At 46.0% G+C, this 17568-nt stretch overlaps 5 protein-coding genes across 5 annotated transcripts; all 5 read left to right on the top strand.

Moving 5' to 3' along the window:
- The first annotated feature begins 1017 nt into the window (after positions 1–1017).
- On the top strand, positions 1018–2460 carry LOC112882812 (bidirectional sugar transporter SWEET11-like). The gene is made up of 5 exons (XM_025947963.1): positions 1018–1150; positions 1299–1335; positions 1485–1857; positions 1953–2072; positions 2200–2460. Exons 1-5 carry the CDS (start codon positions 1093–1095, stop codon positions 2458–2460), a joined length of 849 nt encoding a protein of 282 aa, XP_025803748.1. The 5' UTR covers positions 1018–1092.
- Positions 2461–3518: 1058 nt separating this feature from the next.
- Positions 3519–5594, top strand: LOC112883328 (protein DOWNSTREAM OF FLC-like). The gene is made up of 2 exons (XM_025948610.1): positions 3519–3802; positions 4788–5594. Exons 1-2 carry the CDS (start codon positions 3613–3615, stop codon positions 5372–5374), a joined length of 777 nt encoding a protein of 258 aa, XP_025804395.1. The 5' UTR covers positions 3519–3612; the 3' UTR covers positions 5375–5594.
- Positions 5595–8972: 3378 nt separating this feature from the next.
- On the top strand, positions 8973–9664 carry LOC112879344 (indole-3-acetic acid-induced protein ARG7-like). The gene has a single exon (XM_025943580.1). It carries the CDS (start codon positions 8973–8975, stop codon positions 9399–9401), a length of 429 nt encoding a protein of 142 aa, XP_025799365.1. The 3' UTR covers positions 9402–9664.
- A 2750-nt stretch (positions 9665–12414) lies between these two features.
- Positions 12415–14750, top strand: LOC112883455 (60S ribosomal protein L7a-1). The gene is made up of 7 exons (XM_025948755.1): positions 12415–12521; positions 12768–12815; positions 12909–13110; positions 13750–13919; positions 14026–14154; positions 14251–14343; positions 14425–14750. Exons 1-7 carry the CDS (start codon positions 12519–12521, stop codon positions 14554–14556), a joined length of 777 nt encoding a protein of 258 aa, XP_025804540.1. The 5' UTR covers positions 12415–12518; the 3' UTR covers positions 14557–14750.
- A 307-nt stretch (positions 14751–15057) lies between these two features.
- Positions 15058–17472, top strand: LOC112883456 (transmembrane emp24 domain-containing protein p24beta2-like). Its single transcript, XM_025948756.1, has 5 exons — positions 15058–15354; positions 15502–15728; positions 16335–16521; positions 16608–16715; positions 17179–17472. The coding sequence occupies exons 2-5, from the start codon at positions 15513–15515 to the stop codon at positions 17310–17312; spliced, it is 645 nt and encodes a 214-aa protein (XP_025804541.1). The 5' UTR covers positions 15058–15354; positions 15502–15512; the 3' UTR covers positions 17313–17472.
- Positions 17473–17568: the final 96 nt, after the last annotated feature.

The raw sequence follows: 17568 nt of genomic DNA, 5'->3' as shown, positions 1-17568 counted from the left end.
AAATAACATTCATAATAATGTTCTCTTGATAACAACGCTTGCAATGAACCAGTCATTATCTGTTGATCAATGATGATATAGATCTAATTATCTCTCTCCTCAGCAAATTGTGGTTAATATAATCTCGATCCTAAACACTACTTAAGTCGTTATAGCTGACTAAGTTCTTTTTTTTTAAAAAAAAAAAAGAATTTGACTAACAACAAGTACATATATATTGTGCTGCCTACTTTGCCCTGGAATGGGAGTTAGCCCAAATCATAGCCCGGCCCAGAGGCGAAAGTGCCCAAGGGCTTTGAGTGGAGGGCGACGCAAGCACGTGTACTGCTCCGTTGACGCGTCATGAATCATCATGAAGGCACGCACCATGCAGACCGTCCTTGCATTGTCTTCCTCCTCACGATCGACCTCATCACCACATCTGTGGGAGGAAAATGTATATATCACGTTTCACACATTATATTATATTGGTTTTGGGTCTTATTAGTTTGTAGGCTTTGATTACTGTTCATATATGCGCATGCAGTTCATCAATCAAAAGTGTATCATATATGCACTACACTACTCCTTGGAACATAAGGTGTTTTCCCTATAGGTTTAGCCAAAGTTAAACGAGTTGGAGCAACCTACACTTTTTGAAACATAGAACAACAAGGGTTTGTAAATGTGTGTCGAATGTCTTCCTTCCTTACTTTCTGAGAATATTTTAGCATATTTTGTTTTTTGCGTTACGCGCGTAAATGTATAAAATGCTTTCTTTTCAACTGTGAATCACAATGAGGCCACTAGTCAGCCCATAATTACCGCATCAAACCTGGCAAAAGTTTTACATTGCGACGACATGGTTAACAAGCAGCAGTAGATAGATAGATGGCCGCGCAATGGTGCCTCGGTGGCCCACTTGATTACCCGATCGCATCCTCACCAGAAAGATGGGCCCGGCCGGAGCTAGCTCTTCTATATATACAAGGTTCTTGCCCAATGCCAGAGCGCACACAGTAGTACACGAGTTAGGAAGGGAGTAGCGTAGTGGAGCAGGAGCTCGGCGTGGTCTCTGATCTTTCTATCGTCTTGCTTGGTACTGTCGTCTCAATGGCAGGAGGGTTCTTCTCCATGGAGCATCCCTGGGCCTCTGCCTTTGGCATCCTAGGTACGTGCGTCGCTGCTGCCTGATCGATCTCACCGTAGCAATGCTGATGAACTGATGATCACCTCACAATTTGCACGCATGCATCAGCTAGCGAGTCACTGACAGAAAGCTCCATGCATCTCCTTTGATTCCCTTCTGTTTCCTGCAGGCAACATCATCTCCTTCCTGGTGTTCCTCGCGCCAATGTAAGTGCAGCACGCGATCCTGAACTGAAGTTGCTTGCTTGCTGTGACCAGAAGCAATGCGTTCAGTAAATTTGCATCGTATGATCGAATTGAATCTGACAAAAAAAAAGAAGAACGTGATGGATCGATGCGTGCGTGCGTGCGTGCAGGCCGACGTTCCTGCGCGTGTACCGGAAGAAGTCGACGGAGGGGTTCAGCTCGGTGCCGTACGTGGTGGCGCTCTTCAGCTGCACGCTGTGGATCTTCTACGCGCTGGTAAAGACCAACTCCAGCCCGCTGCTGACCATCAACGCCTTCGGCTGCGCCATCGAGTCCGTCTACATCCTCCTCTACCTCGTCTACGCGCCGCGCCCCGCCAGGCTCAGGGCGCTCGCCTCCTTCCTCCTCCTCAACGTCGCCGCCTTCTCCCTCATCGCCGTCGTCACCCTCGTGCTCGTCGCGGAGGCGCAGCGGGTCAAGGTGCTCGGCAGCATCTGCCTCACCTTCTCCATGGCCGTCTTCGTCGCCCCCATGAGCGTCATCGTAAGGCCTCTGCATACCCTACCAACAAGCTAAGCTAGCTAAGACGCGCGCGTGCCTTAGCTAAGAACCCATGCATACTGCTTCTTGTTGTGCAGTTTGTTGTGATCAGGACGAAGAGCGCCGAGTTCATGCCCTTCTCCCTCTCCTTCTTCCTCACCCTCAGCGCCGTCGCCTGGTTCTTCTACGGCCTCTTCACCAACGACCTCTACGTCACGGTAACAGAGAGATCAACAATATATATAATCTGCTCGTCTCGCTCCATTTCGATCCAAATTAGCAAGCAGTTGTTACGATGATAATCTTGTTTGTTTCTTTAATTTGTCTGCGTCGATCCGCATGCAGCTCCCGAACGTGGGCGGCTTCTTCTTCGGGTGCGTCCAGATGGTGCTCTACTGCTGCTACCGGAAGCCCAAGCCGGCGTCCGTGGTCCTGCCGACGACGGCCGCCGCGCTGGCGGCGGAGTCGGCGGAGATGGAGCTGCCCCTCGCCGCCCTCGACGCGGTGGCCGTGCTGCCGTCGTGCGCGGTGCCGGTGCTGGCCGAGCTGCAGAAGCTGGAGGAGGCGGTTGGGTCGCCGCGCAAGGGCGGCGTTAAGGCCATCTGACCCAGCGCCCCAGTGGCGTGTGCACTATTAAAACTGCCTGAACCTGATCCAAGTGATCAGGCGCGATGCATATTTATATATCTGCTTCGAGAAATGGTTTATTGGTAGACTGAAATTATTAACTGCCCAGTAGAGAGAGAGAGAGAGAGGTGTATCAGCTATACGTGTGTGTATCTTCTTCTGATCTAATCGTTTGGTTGGTTGGTTTGGATTTGTGTGTGATATTATTGTTAAGTTAATTTGTACTCGGAATTAATCTGGTGATTTTGTCTAGAAATTAATCTGGTAATTTGGGCGAACAAAAAGAGGTAGCAGCGTGCACGCGCTCGTTAACTGTACTGAACGTCAAGTTTGCATCCACGATTTTTTATTTCTTTTGGTGTTCATCCACGCTGTGTTTGGGTTGAGGTTCAAGTGTTGAACAACGGAGACTTCCTCCCTCTGCGAGCGAGCGAGCGAGAGAGAGAGAGAGAGAGAGAGAGAGAGAGAGAGAGAGAGAGAGAGAGAGAGAGAGAGAGAGAGAGAGAGAGAGAGAGAGAGAGAGAGAGAGAGAGAGAGAGAGAGAGAGAGACTAACGCGTACACATACACGGCCCATGCAATTTTCAGCAAGCGGTACAACAAACCATGGACAATTCGGCCCATTTAGTCAAGCCCCACAGAAGCGCTTCGGCGATATATCTTCCCGCTAACCAAACCCCATGTACAAGTTCGCCATCTACCAGATCTGCAAGGACAGTATTTTGACTAGAAATATTTATCAAGACATATTATAGAACTCTTTTCATGCCGAACCTAATGACATCAACCATATCTAAATCTAAATATATTTATATTTGGAAAACATAAGGGAGGATGATCCCACGAGGCCCCAGAAACAACCCCAAATCACATGCCCCGTTTACCCATCTACCTTTCACTGGCCAGTGGGCCCAGGAATGGAAAAAAGGGTAAGAGGAGACCACACAGCAGATGCTAGTGCTTGACCATCTTCCCCATGTCTCCGCACCAGTCCAAGCCCGGTTCACATGCGGTTGTTCGCTTCCGGCTTCCTCCTCATCAGCTCGTCGATCGATCTCCTCCCCTCTCCCTCTGCCTCCAATCTGATCTCCATTGCCGTTACGCCCCCTTCCTTCCGAGCTCGCTGAGCCCCATGGTCGCAATGGCGAGCGGCTTGACGGCTCTCGTCGCGGTGTCCGTGGCGCTGCTGCTGCTGCTGCTGATGCTCAGTGGCACGGAGGCCAAGTTCCTGTCGAAGGCCAACAACATCACCGTGGTCGGATCGGTGTACTGCGACGCCTGCTCCAACAATACCTTCTCCAAGCATAGCTTCTTTCTGAAAGGTGACTGGAAATGCTCTCTGCCAAACAGGTTGCACATTGCCTCATCCTGCATTGCATTTTTTTCCCCAATGGTAATTCACACCCCCCCCCCCCCCCCGGGGAAAGGATCCTGCATTGCAGTAGAAGCCTACTTAGCTCTGAAATGTGCTAGAGAAACTGCATCAGGTTCTTGCATGCATTCTTTTGCAGTAGATTTACAAGTTGTTACATTTCGGATGTTTCAGGAGGATTAGTGTTTTTTTCCCTGTCCTCTTGTTCAACTGCACGCGTATATCGCTTGGTCCAACTCATTTGGTGCTGCGACATACGAGTAGAACTCTAGTTTTGATTCAGTTTTTGGGTATTATTCACTGATAACCACCACAGTTCAGACCGTTTTACTTCAGTGTTCCTCAATTCTGTCATGCATTGTGATTTAGTACATCTGCCTCAAGCAGAAATGTGCTTCACCAAGTAAATGGCTTTGTATGAGTTGCTCTGCACTTGACCTTCAGAATTCAGACATCCAGTACATCTGTGCTTATGAATTGTCAGAGCATGGCATGCCTACGATCAGCAGTTCTGCACTAGATTTCGACGCCTCACCCTGACATGCATGCATCCTCTGGTCTGTGGTCTCTCAGTCCTACATTGTATAGCTCAGATTTCAGAAGCCCAGCTGGCGCCATGGCTTTCATATTCGCATTGCACTCTGAATTAACTCCATGTACCGAAATGAAGTATTTAAACTTCGAATAAATAGATTCATTAACGAACAGTTTCATGTGTATGATAGAGCACGTTTTCTTGAGTAATACTTCTAGATCATTGCAATTTTTTCTTCAGATTTTTACAGATGAACTCTAGTACAATCGGTGTTAAATTTGCAGCCATGGCACTTTTTTTTCTGTGCTTAGAGGGAGTGCCAATTATGCTTTTTCTGTGCTTAGAGGGAGTGCCAATTATGCCCGTGCTGAATCCAGTAACCGCTGCGTGTTGCGTGCAGGAGCCCGGGTGCTGATCAAGTGCAGCTTCAAGGTGAACTCGACGTCGTCGGAGGAGCTGTCCCTGGAGGCGGAGCGCACCACCGACCAGCACGGCGTCTACAAGCTGGACGTGCCCCCCGTGGACGGCTTCGAGTGCCGCGAGGGCCGCGAGCTCCGCTCGGCGTGCCGCGCCACGCTTGTCCGGAGCTCCTCCGCCGCCTGCAACGTCCCGGGCGTCGGGGGCTCCACGCAGCACATCGCGCTCCGCTCCCGCGCCACCAACGCCTGCTTCCTCAACCTCAACGCGCTCAACTTCCGCCCCGCCAAGCGGGACGGCGCGCTCTGCCCCGGCGGCAGCGCGTTCGGCTCGTCGCTCTTCTTTTGGCCGTTCCTGCCGCTCTTCTGGCCGCCGTTCCGGCCGCCGTACGCCTCGCCGGGCGGCGCAGCCGGCGGGACGGTGTCGTTCCCGTGGCCGTTCCCAGTGCCGGATTGGCTGGTGCCCTTCCTGCGCCCGCCGTTCTTGCCGTTCCCGCTCTACGAGCCGGCGGCGCCGCCGCCGCCGTTCTACCGCTTCCCTCCCTCCCAAGAAGCGGATTCTCGCCCTTAGACAGACATGAGTCGTATTCAGAAGAACCTTGTCAAGATATGAGATTTTAGCCTTCTTGCCAAGAATATCTGCAGATTCTGTGTGCTAGTGGCGAGAGAGTGAGAGGCCTTCTCTGTGCATGTAATTGGAGCCAGTGCTGATGTTGCCATGGTGTTCATTGTGCTCATGAACATGAGGTCTGATATTCAGTAGTGACAATGGTTACTGGTGTTGATCTTCTTATGAAGGTTCAGGAAAGAAAAGTAGATTATATTTATTCACCTTCCCTCGTGGTAAAAATTATTTCTGACGAATAGGTCCTTCTACCCCTCCCCCACCCCCACCCACATTTGTAGTAGAAGTATTAGGATCAGGAAGTCTTTGCAATTATAATCGGAAAACGTCCATTTTACTCCCTTCAACAATTTATTTTATCCACTTAACCCCCTAAATAAAATTTAGACGCAAACTACCACCCCAAACTATTTCAATTGGTCCAATCTATCCCCTAATGAGAATTCTTTTTTTTATTTCTCCACTCACGAGTGGAATTTGAACTTTAAATTTTGCAATGTAATTTATAATATGATGCTCTATGTTAGAAAAATACATTATAATTTTTTTATGAATATTTTTCATGCAGAATTGTATTTTTTGATAAATTTCATGTTAAATATTTCCAAATTATAAAAATAATCATGAAAAATTCTTAATGTATTTTTTAACATATGACATCATGTTCTCTATCCACTCACAAAATTTAAACTTAAAATTCAATTCGTACGCAGAGAAACAAAAAAGAGAAATATCATTAGAGAGTAGATTGGACTAATTGGATTTATTGAGAGAGTAAATTGTGGCTAAATTTTGCTCAGGGGGGTTAAGCGGATAAAGTGAATTGTTGCAGGGAGTAAAATGGATTTTTTCCATTATAATTTGATCATCGATTTCTCTTGCAATATATAATCAATTGCTACAAAATCAGTATTGTAGTGAGAGATACTACAAACATGAATCCATTCATATAAGAACTTAATTTACACAAAGTAAGTATGCATATAATTTGAATTATTGTTGGTCATGAGGTATAAAATACAATTGAAAATCCTCATGTGAAGCTCAAGACGATACTGAATCAATATTATATTAAAAGATACTTCGCATTTGATTCTGTCTGGCACCATTTTATTGCATTCATTCATGGGCAGGCGAAGAATTTAGCAATCTCCATTTTCTCTCCGATTTTCTAATGTGATGATACGAGAGATGTTCATGTCTATGGAGGGGCCCTAAGCTTTTATGGTTTTATTTTGCATTAATGTTTAACCAATTCCATGTTATCACAACAAATTTGTTCACATTGAGTTTTTGCGTGTAAAACACTAATGCAAAATAAGGAAACGTAAGACCACTTTTATATTTATTATATGTTGGTACGATGTTGAGTTGTTAGGATTAAAGTGTTGTTTCAATGATAATGTAGAAATGATGAATATTGATCCCTACCTATATCATGCTTTCACTACACACTTCTATTTATAGTATATAGTCATATAGGAATCGATGTAACCGGGAATCTATGCTAGGAAATCCTCAAATAATAAAGCTACATATAAATATGAATATTCAATTCATATAAAACTTTTAGGAATACTTGAGGAATAAACTATGATGCAATTCAAGTGAAATCCATAGCTATAAGGGGGACAGATGCCCCTTTGCTCAGCCCCTCCTCCATGGCTTTGAGGCTTTGGGCGTCATTTTGTATTCCCTTGAGCTTGGCACAATGACGTACTCTTTTAAATAATGGAGAACCTTCATTTTGTACTCTTTTAAATAATAGAGAACCTTCATCTCTGCATGGCGGTGGAACTCCACGGCTCGTGGGTACAGGTTCCTGCCGGATTCGATCCGCTGCGAACTCTAACGGAGACACCAATAAGAAGAAATTTAACACAAACGAACTTGATTTTTTTTATGGGACACCAAGAAGTTAAAACTTGTGGAGGTAGTACGTAGTATAGAAAAGATACAACCGTCCATCAGAAGAGGTAAGATCGTTATTAGTAATTTAATATAAATTAAGGATAATTTTTATAATTTTTTGCAAGTTTGTCTATTGCAACCATTTTTGGCATATTGTAACACTTTTAGGCCGTTGTATCACGGGTGAAACCTTGTAGTGAAATAATTTTTTCCATATTGCCCTTATACTACATATACTATCTAGATATACTATCTTATACTAGTAATCAATATTTCAGTGGTATAGAAAAATCTCGACCGTCCGATATTTGCATACGAGTTCTTTTCAGACAGTAGTATATGGTCATATTGTGCGCCGTAAAAGTCCTCTCAAAGTATCTCTAAACAAAATGATCTGAACATAAAAAGTTGCAATAAAAAAGTTTGTAGAGCTATTATTGAACTGATAATTCAAGAGCAATATCAACCTCTAGTTCCAAAAACTCAACATGAACAAGATGTCAAGACAAGAGCCATCCTGTACGCTCTAAACCTGTCGACTAGCCTGTTCGGAGCTCATGCCGAATGTGGGTTGGCTCATTGGCTGTACACGTAAAGTCGGGTATGATTGGTGTGGATTCTGCAATGGAATTATGGAACTACACGAAAGTCTGGTTCATCGCCTTACCAAGAAAAGGCGTCGCCCAACGTGCAGATGACACGACGCAGTAGGTACCAGTGTCTGCGTAACCGATCGCCTGAGCATGGAGTTCGTTCCATCAGACCCTTTTGCCGCGCTTTGTCTCTTCTCTTGGACCCTAACATGCATGGTACGTCGTACGACCGCGACGCTGCCGAAACCCATTGCTAATCTTTCCAGTGGGAATGCACCTCAAATGTTCGAAAAAGAGATTACAGGACAGCCAAACAGATTGATGAAGGGTTTCAAAAATCATGGCTGGCTGATCTTGGGTCCAGGTGTTAAACCCTGGAGGCCTGGACTGCTAGCTCCTCGTGACGCACGCGGACTAGACTGACACCATAAAACAAAGGAGGCGAGGAGGCTGACGTTTTGGAGCGTTGCATTAGGGAGGAGCAGAGCAGATGTACTGCTAATCACCAATCAGGCTGCTAAGCTGAACAACCCTTGTGGTTGGGCAGCTTGACACCTCCAAGCTGATCGCAATCATGCACGCAGCTGGTTAGAGAGGAGTTGCCGCAAAATCTACTGCATTATTGCAAAAATGACGCCACGAACTGGCCCAGGTCGGCCGTGCATGAGGTCACGCGTGCATGGAGCTGGAGCATCCCTGGCCCCTGATGCTCCAGTTTGTTTGCCCTCCGGAACTGCCAAACCGTACCCTAACAATTGTACTATATGCGTGTACTACAAGTGTGTAATTCTATATGTGCAATGATTGGGTACAAAAACTACATAGCCTCTCTCTCTCTCTCTCATCACATCTAATCTTATATTAAAACAGCCTCTTGATCACGACCCTTTCTCTAGATTCACTAACCATCTTCTCTCCTATATATATTCCTCTCGCCTCCTCATTCTTGACCACTAAGCTTGATTTCACCATAAGCCTCTACCAATCAACACCGCCCATACTTCCACGCACCTTCGTCACCTCGCTGTGACGTGTCCACCATGGTCGAGAAGAAGCTGCCCGCGGCGGCTCTGGAGAAAGGGAGGAAGCCGGGGCTCATCACGAAGACGCTGGACCGGTGCCGGAGCGCGCGGAGGGGCAAGCAGCAGCCGCCGCCGCCGGAGGGCTGCTGCACGGTGTGCGTCGGCGCGGGGCGGCAGCGGTTCGCGGTCCGGACCGAGTGCGTCAACCACCCGCTGTTCCGGGCGCTGCTGGAGGAGGCCGAGGAGGCGTTCGGGTACGCGGCCGCGGGCCCGCTCACGCTGCCGTGCGACGCCGACGCCTTCGTGCGGGTGCTGGAGCAGATCGAGGAGGAGGAGGCCGCCGCCGGCGAGGCGGCGGCGGCCGTGGCAAGGTGCGGCCTCGCCAGGGGCCACTCCGCGTACCGGCTGCTCGCCCCAGGCCGGCAGCTCCTCGTCGGCCGGTCGTAGCTTGGGCGGCGACGGGTGCTCGATCTCGCCGATCTGCACCCGATCTTCCGCTATGTGTTGTACTGAATACTGATGTCATTCGTGTGCAGATCATGTAGATGCCAACCGCCAACAAGGTGGCTCGTGCATCCTAGCAGTCGACGAGTTCTTGAGCTCGAGTTTTTTGTTGAGCATATTCTCATTGTGAGACGGACAAAAAAATGTCATGTGCTCTAGTGATCTAGATGTGTTGTTGATGGCCTGATGTTGCCCTCACGTGATGCAATGATAGTTTCTCCCCTTTTTTAAGGAATCAAGAATGACTTTAAAACAACAGAGAGTACAAGGGACAGGGAAAAATTCCCCTGATTACAAATAGTACATGCATCCCCTGATTACAAATAGTACATACAGGTAGCAGCATAGCTAACCCGATTACCCAAAAAAGTGAGCAGAACATAGCAACAGGTTTGATGCAGGTTTATCTATCACGAGAAACTAGATTCAGTGCGTGACAAATTCAGTCCGACAAAAGACTTGTTCAGGAGTACGAATGTAGTGAACATTCCAAGAATCTAGAGTTTCGTTAGTTCCTTTTTTTCTGCTTTGCTACCAGATTACATGTAGAAAATGCAACTCCCTGAAGAGCAAAATTGCAGTATTGACATCAATTTGTCACATTAAAGGATATTTTGTCATCTAAAAGAGGAGCCAATATTAAACCTTAAGTTACTTTGTATTTAGACTAGAGAGCAAATGAATTCAAGATCATCTCTACATATGTACCTGCTGGCGATGCATAATGGGTAAAGATTGAATTGACAGAACGCCTCAGCTCCCAGAATTCAGCATCCAGTGAACAGCACCTGATGGGCCACACTTTCCATACAAGATTTGTAACTCTACACCCTGTTTATTACAAACAGGCTCATTCGATTCACCAAGCTGGGTTGCTGCATTCTGATAAGATTATCAGTTCTGTTTTGAGTTCTTTGATCCATTCTACAACGGTGCACAGAAAATTTGTAGAGCATCAGTTCAACTCTGTATAAGAAAAAGAAATAAGGTAAAGGCGCTACTATAAACTGATTGCTGCCTCTAAGCTTCAGAGTTGTTCCAAAAATGATAACTTGCAACTAATCAGTAAATTCTTTGAACACCCAAAGACGCAAAGCATACAACTGCCATTTCAGTAAATTGTCCTTGAGACCTTTAATACATGTAATACAATATCCTAGTTTGTCAAACTTGTGGCTCAATCTCCTAATATGGAGAAGCCAGGGGAATTAGCTATGCAGATGTCAAATATATAAAAAATACTATTATCTGAACCTGTAACTTGTAAGAGCCATGTTTGACTACATCAAGACAGGATGATACTATACGTATATGGGAACCTTGGTACAATATATGCTTAAATAATTACCCAGCAGCTTTTGGAACACTTGGACCGCCAGTGAGAAGGAATCAGCTTAAAAGATGAGGGTAGGCTCCACGCCTCTTTTTTTTTTGGTTCACTCCTCTAGAGTCAAAAGATGGATGCTTGGAGCCATCTTGTTTCGTTAGCTAGAGCTCCATCTGAAAAGCCGGAGGAAGACTAAGTAAAGAAGAGCTTTTGGTAAGAGTGAAGGACATAATCCAACTTGTAAGTGCCTAAGCAGCTTCACAAACAATGTGCACATCTTGAATCATCTAATTTTTTGGTGGGAAAAGTTGCAGAAACTGAATGGGTAATTTGAAAAAGGGTCGTTTGAAATGAGAGAGGTACAATTATAATGAAATAATATTGCTTCTAAGGTACACCTCAAATGAAACAAAAGAATATACCTGCCTACATAGTTTTTTAGGGCGAGACATGTCAATGTAGTGTCTGAACCACAAAGTCAACATACATAAGCATGAAGGAGATCAACTGAGCCATTGTAGTCACAAGTGCAGTTTCACATACAACTATTTTATTTTTTTTACAAAGTTCACAACAAGGACTAGAGGTTTAGTTATTTAACACAAAAAATCGTGAAATGTGCAAAAAAAACAGAATTAAGCACTGAATAGAGGTATTTGAACTTTGAACATACTCAGAAAATCGAAAAACTGAAATGGTGGCGCAGCACCACTGCCAATCCTTTTGTTTTGACATTTTGCCAAAAGACATGTATCGTCCAAGACTCCAAGGGTTTACGAGCTTCAAAGAAATTACCGGCAACACATGAGCAAATTTTGTTATGTATCTAGGTGTAATGTATAGGTTATTTTGGTATTTCTACGTGTATAAATTTTGCTATGTATCTAGATATAACGTATATCTAGGTGCATAACAAAATCTATGCATCTAGAAATGCCAAAACGACCTATAATTTGGAACACTAAACCCAATATTGCAATTTTTATTTGGAAAAGTAACACCTACAGAATAATTAAAACGAGTGGTAGTAGGATCAGAAAATTTCAATTGGCCCAGCTGACCATGTCAGTACTGCCGCTAAACCAATACCACTGCTACCAATTCAATAGTTATTAATACTAATCGCCTAAAAGCTCATTCATTTCATCTTTTGAAAAGTCAACCTTCCTCGAGATCAATTAGCTCTGCATCACCTAACCAGGAATTCAAACCGAACATAATTCACAGGAGCTCAATTAGCTCTGCATCACCAGTTCTCGAACACTCACCAGAAGCATAGATGTGGTTGAGATGATGAGATGTGCAGGGAACTGCGGAGGAAACGAACATAAGGAAAAATTCACCCGAACCCAAGCATTGATGGGGTGCATGCGTAATAGTAGAACCTACGCGGGGTTCGTTTGAAAAGTATCAAAGCAGTGGGCTCGCTCGAACAAGAATTACTACCACACTACGGACCACTCGAACAAACAGACCAGCCCATATAGGCCCACCCACCTAGCCCTCGGCTGCGGCCCAAGTTAGCATCGCCTAAACCCTAATCCCTGCACTGGACGGCCGAGACCGCCCCGCTCGCTGCTCCACCCCGCATCTGACGGCCAGGCAGCGTCCAACTCGGCGCGAGGCATCCTTTATAGAACCACCTCTCCGCCTCCAAGCGCCACTCGCCGCCTCCCCACTCCCCCGCGTCGCCGTCGTCTCCCGTTCGGAACGCCAAGCTCCCCTCCGGCGAAATGGTACGTGCGGTCTCGCCGCTGATCCGCGGCCCGTACCTTCCGATTCCCACCGTCCGAATCTCTTTTCCTGAAGGAAAACCCTGTGGTTTCCGTTGATCTTTTTTTGTTTGGAGCAATTTGTGATGTTTCAATCTGGTTTCGTGGATCTTTGGGGGCGCATGATGTACTTGTTGTTTTCGGGTGATATCTTGCTGAAATCTGTGTATGATTGATGCAATGTGCTAAGACCTTGAATCGAATCTGCAGGCCCCGAAGCGAGGTGGCAAGGCGCCGGTGCCGGCCAAGAAGAAAACAGTATGTGCTAAACCCTACCATCTTCTTCCTCGAGATGTGTAAGGTGACATGGCTGGATTGTGTGACTGATTTGGTTGCGTTTTGCTGGTGCAGGAGAAGGTTACCAACCCGCTCTTCGAGAAGAGGCCGAAGCAGTTCGGTATCGGCGGTGCCCTTCCACCCAAGAAGGACCTGCACCGGTTCGTCAAGTGGCCCAAGGTCGTGCGTATCCAGCGCCAGCGCCGCATTCTCAAGCAGCGCCTCAAGGTGCCGCCGGCGCTCAACCAGTTTACCCGTACCCTCGACAAGAACCTTGGTATACACAGCATTCTCCCCCTCGTTTACAGAGAGTCTGAACTGGACATAGGAAGTTCAATGTCTGAATTCGCTAGAAGTATATCCCCTTCTTGCTTGCTACAGTAGTCTCGAATAGATGTAGGACCAAGTACTATGTCATGTGAACAACTGATTGGTAACGACTGAGTTGATCTCTGCACTAACCATTGGATAATCTTGTCCACATGATGGCAATACAGTTGTAGTATTTGTGTAATAATGTTATTATGCTTGGGTGTCACGACTTCTTGATTAGCACACAGAGTCTTGACTTGTTGATGTGCCTGCCATTTGTGTTTGTTTAGGCCTTTGTTACCATGGTACATATATGTACTTTTCCATCTTAGGAATGTGTGGTAGCATGTCTAATCTTGCCTGTGAAAATGATTAAACACCATATTTTGTTCATAGAAGCTACTGAAAAACTACAGAACAGGAATGGGCTTACAGTTTTAGCTGGCCGTTGCTGCTATGCATGAACAACGTCTGGTCCTGGAATTACGTCTTCTCGACTTGCCTTTGTTGTTTGCTGTTTGCTTTGTTTGTTCTGTTTTAGCTATCTATTTACTTTTCACTGTAAAATATGTAGTTGATAATATCTGTGAATGTATGTTTGCAGCTACCAACCTGTTTAAGATGCTTCTGAGGTACCGCCCTGAGGACAAGGCTGCCAAGAAGGAGAGGCTTTTGAAGAGGGCTCAGGCTGAGAATGAAGGGAAAACCGTTGAAGCTAAGAAACCAATTGTTGTGAAGTATGGCCTTAACCATGTGACCTACCTCATTGAGCAGGTAAGACATCGCTTCTCTGTTTTTCTTGACTACTTGCTAATCAAGGGTAACACTTTCATGGCAACAAGTATTGACAATGTTGACTCGAATCTTTTTTTTTCTCCAGAACAAGGCCCAGCTTGTTGTCATCGCTCATGATGTGGATCCGATTGAGCTTGTTGTGTGGCTTCCGGCCCTGTGCAGGAAGATGGAGGTCCCTTACTGCATTGTTAAAGGAAAGGCTCGCCTTGGATCGGTATGTTTTCGCCTACACTGGAAATTGAGCTTGTTGACTGATCAATGGTTGTCTGAAATGAATGCTGAAACTTAACAAATAATGGTACCAACGCAGATTGTTCACAAGAAGACCGCATCCGTGCTGTGCCTTACCACTGTCAAGAATGAGGACAAGCTTGAGTTCAGCAAGATCTTGGAGGCAATTAAGGTAGGAAAGAATGGCATATTGTGATCTGATTGGTATCATGTGGTTATGATCGCTCCTAAACTAGCTCAAATTGTACTCCAGGCAAACTTCAACGACAAGTTCGACGAGGTCAGGAAGAAGTGGGGAGGCGGCATCATGGGCTCCAAGTCACAGGCCAAGACCAAGGCCAGGGAAAAGCTGCTCGCTAAGGAGGCCGCCCAGCGGATGACCTAGATTATCTATCTTCTGCTGAGTCCTTCTGTAGTACCTGTGTCCAAGGGGAAAGCTGATGAGCATTGTGCACTCGCATTGTGGTTTTCTGAATCTAGTTTCACATGTTTCCGTTTGCCAGACCATGTCTAGAAACTTTGCAAGACAAGAGTTTACAGTGTTTATGAGATGTTTTGAGCCTCGAAGTCTCTTTATCATGTGCACAGATTTTATTTCACGCTGTTGCTGGCGATATTATTCCATGCTCTTGCCAGTGCTGTTGCGTTCATACAGAAATTGCGTTCCATAAGGAACAATTTTCTGGAATCGCGATGGCTTGACTAGACATCAAGTGACAGAAGCCAATTATTGAAGAATATCAGTAACTATTGGCCTAGGTGACTCCCATTGCATACTGCTTGCAGAGGAACCGTTTCCTGTTTACCGAGTCTCTTAACTTTTTCTTTTTGGGTCCACGTGTCAACTTGCTAGTGGGTCAGGTGTTTCTATGTGCACGTGGACCTCTCTGGAGACGCCGGGCTCGTCCACAATGCCCAGCTGGACAAGCCGTTAGCCCAACGAAAAGACAAGGTCCCGTGCTCTCTAATCCCGATCCCGCGCGTCGCTTGCAAGGAGGAGCTCCGCGAAGGAGACGGGGCAGAGGTTGATTTCCCTGACAGAGTCCAAGGCCAGCTCCTAACCCGCCTCCGTCCAGATCCAGGCCTCCTCCCATAAGCCGCAGCTGCACTACCTCTCACCGGCGTCGCCGCCGCCGTCCACCCGGACTTGGGGTTGGTTGGCTTCCTTCTTCTTCTTCAGCTGGTGAGGAGAGCGCCCGCCTGCCCCGCGTCGTGTTCAGCTCTGCAGATTGTTCAGGCCGCCATTTGGTCTAGTGGTAGTGGTAGTGCTTGGATTCTCATTGTTCACGGTCTAACCCGTCACTGCTCTGTGTTCTTTTTTTCCTGGCAGGAGTCCGGGCGATGGGGGTCGTCAGGAGGGGTCTCGGATCGGGGGTGTTCTTGGCCCTGTGCCTCGTGCCTCTCCTGCGCGGCGCCGCGGCCATCCGCTTCGTGATCGACAGGGAAGAGTGCTTCTCCCACAACGTCGACTACGAAGGGGACACGGTCCACGTATCCTTCGTCGTCATCAAGGCGGACACGCCGTGGCATTACACCCAGGACGGCGTGGATCTTGTGGTACGGCCTCAGCTGTCTCTGCTCGTCCATTTCCTTGTCTCTGTAGTCTGCAGTTCTGCACTACCTTCATGTTTGTTGTTTGACAATTGATGGAACACTGTTGGGCATGAATCAGAAAGAGCGATGTGTGCACGCGATGCACTCGAGATGCAACTAACGTTGATGTCATAGCTAACTCATTTTGCTTTCTTAATTAGTTGTGATCTTGATGTGCTATTGAAGAGATTCGTCGGTTTCTTAGATGTAGTATATTTCTGTGGATGGAATCAGTTAGCCGCTGACTGATTTGTTATCAATTAGGGTACTTGTACTCCGTAGTTAAGATTGATTTCCAGTTGGGAATGAATTAGTTCTGTATGTTAGCCTATGTATGTCAAATCGGCCTCATTATAATCTATACTATAGCAGCACCCATCTGTTTATGCATGCTGAGTCGTCCCTGATTTTCTTTATCAGTTTATAATATTTAGCAGTTATTCGTTCAGATTCTTGTTTTGGCTTTTGAGAGCATTACAGAAACAATTCATTATCTTTGTGCAAATTAAGGTATTTATCATTGTACAAGCACATCCACTGCATAGCTGATTCAATCTTGATTTATGGCAGATTAAAGATCCTAGAGGTGATCAAATCCATGATTGCCGTGACAAGATTAGCGATAAGTTCGAATTCATAGTTCACAAGCGAGGTGTCCATCGCTTCTGCTTCACTAATAAGTCACCGTATCATGAAACGGTGGACTTCGATGTGCATATTGGCCATTTCTCATATTTTGACCAGCATGCCAAAGATGGTACGATTGAGCTTCCATTGTCTCCTTCACTTAGTCAAACAAGCAACATGTTAGGGATAAATTCCTTCTCTTCTCCAACAATGCAGAGCATTTTGGCCCTTTGTTTGAACAAATTGCGAAGTTGGATGAGGCCCTCTACAACATTCAGTTCGAACAGCACTGGTTAGAGGCCCAAACTGACCGCCAAGCAATATGTAAGTTCCTCGGATCCTATCATGCTCTCTTATCTGAATACTAACCCGTTGTAATATGTCATCGTCTCTCTGTTGTAAATATTGGTTCAGAGTTGTAGTCAATTCGTTGTAAAATTAAGATGCAATTTCTCTAAAGGAAAAAAAATGAGGCGCCGCCATGTTCAGCTAGTCAGTGCAATATAAGAAGCTGGGGAGGGATTTCTGGCTCTCAATTTTGAGAACTAGAACATTCCAGTAATAAACAACATCAACATGAGAATGCTGCCCAATGATATATTTTGTGTAAACCCTCGTATTTTTTCAGTGCCATTCTCAATTCTCATGATGGAGAATGCTGACCCACTAGCATTTTGCATCTACTATTTTCCATGATTTCTTCTGGCGCAAATTTGGCATTATTATCTGCTAAGCAAGCATGTATTTTGCTAAAAGTGCAATTCTTTCCTTCCATACCATGATGCAGTAAACGAGAACATGAGCAGGAGGGCAGTTCACAAGGCACTCATCGAATCAGCTGGCCTAGTTGCAGCCAGTGTTGTGCAGGTCTACCTAATGCGCCGCCTCTTCGAGCGTAAGCTGGGGAGTTCTAGGGTCTAATTCTTTGGTAGCAGCTCTCCTTTTGCTCGCCAGGAATACAGGATCTCCATACTGCATTGTATCGCTGCAAGATTGGGTACATCCTGTTCAATTGTTCATGAATTTTGTTCCAGAATTGTGTAATTAATTCAGTCGACAAAAGTGCAATGAAGCATTCAAATTTTCCGTATCCCATTTCGAACCAAAATCTTCAGATCCTTTCGAGCCCATCGATGTTCAAGAATACTGATCTTAGTTTGAAGCAAAAGCGGGCGAA

The sequence above is a fragment of the Panicum hallii genome, chromosome 2 (genome assembly GCF_002211085.1).
Source record: "Panicum hallii strain FIL2 chromosome 2, PHallii_v3.1, whole genome shotgun sequence".
NCBI lineage: Eukaryota > Viridiplantae > Streptophyta > Magnoliopsida > Poales > Poaceae > Panicum > Panicum hallii.
This window is presented reverse-complemented; position numbering and strand designations above follow the sequence as displayed.

What these genes read in the sequence shown, in the direction of transcription:
- LOC112882812 (XM_025947963.1), top strand. Translation starts at nt 1,093, where the DNA reads ATGGCAGGAGGGTTCTTCTCCATGGAGCATCCCTGGGCCTCTGCCTTT. An exon ending in TCGCCCCCATGAGCGTCATC is followed by an intron (nt 1,858 to 1,952) that starts GTAAGGCCTCTG and finishes CTTGTTGTGCAG; the next exon opens with TTTGTTGTGATCAGGACGAA. An exon ending in CCAACGACCTCTACGTCACG is followed by an intron (nt 2,073 to 2,199) that starts GTAACAGAGAGA and finishes ATCCGCATGCAG; the next exon opens with CTCCCGAACGTGGGCGGCTT.
- LOC112883328 (XM_025948610.1), top strand. Translation starts at nt 3,613, where the DNA reads ATGGTCGCAATGGCGAGCGGCTTGACGGCTCTCGTCGCGGTGTCCGTG. An exon ending in GCATAGCTTCTTTCTGAAAG is followed by an intron (nt 3,803 to 4,787) that starts GTGACTGGAAAT and finishes TGTTGCGTGCAG; the next exon opens with GAGCCCGGGTGCTGATCAAG.
- LOC112883456 (XM_025948756.1), top strand. Translation starts at nt 15,513, where the DNA reads ATGGGGGTCGTCAGGAGGGGTCTCGGATCGGGGGTGTTCTTGGCCCTG. An exon ending in TGACCAGCATGCCAAAGATG is followed by an intron (nt 16,522 to 16,607) that starts GTACGATTGAGC and finishes CCAACAATGCAG; the next exon opens with AGCATTTTGGCCCTTTGTTT. An exon ending in AACTGACCGCCAAGCAATAT is followed by an intron (nt 16,716 to 17,178) that starts GTAAGTTCCTCG and finishes ACCATGATGCAG; the next exon opens with TAAACGAGAACATGAGCAGG.
- LOC112879344 (XM_025943580.1), top strand. Translation starts at nt 8,973, where the DNA reads ATGGTCGAGAAGAAGCTGCCCGCGGCGGCTCTGGAGAAAGGGAGGAAG.
- LOC112883455 (XM_025948755.1), top strand. An exon ending in TGACCTACCTCATTGAGCAG is followed by an intron (nt 13,920 to 14,025) that starts GTAAGACATCGC and finishes TTTTTTCTCCAG; the next exon opens with AACAAGGCCCAGCTTGTTGT. An exon ending in GAAAGGCTCGCCTTGGATCG is followed by an intron (nt 14,155 to 14,250) that starts GTATGTTTTCGC and finishes GTACCAACGCAG; the next exon opens with ATTGTTCACAAGAAGACCGC.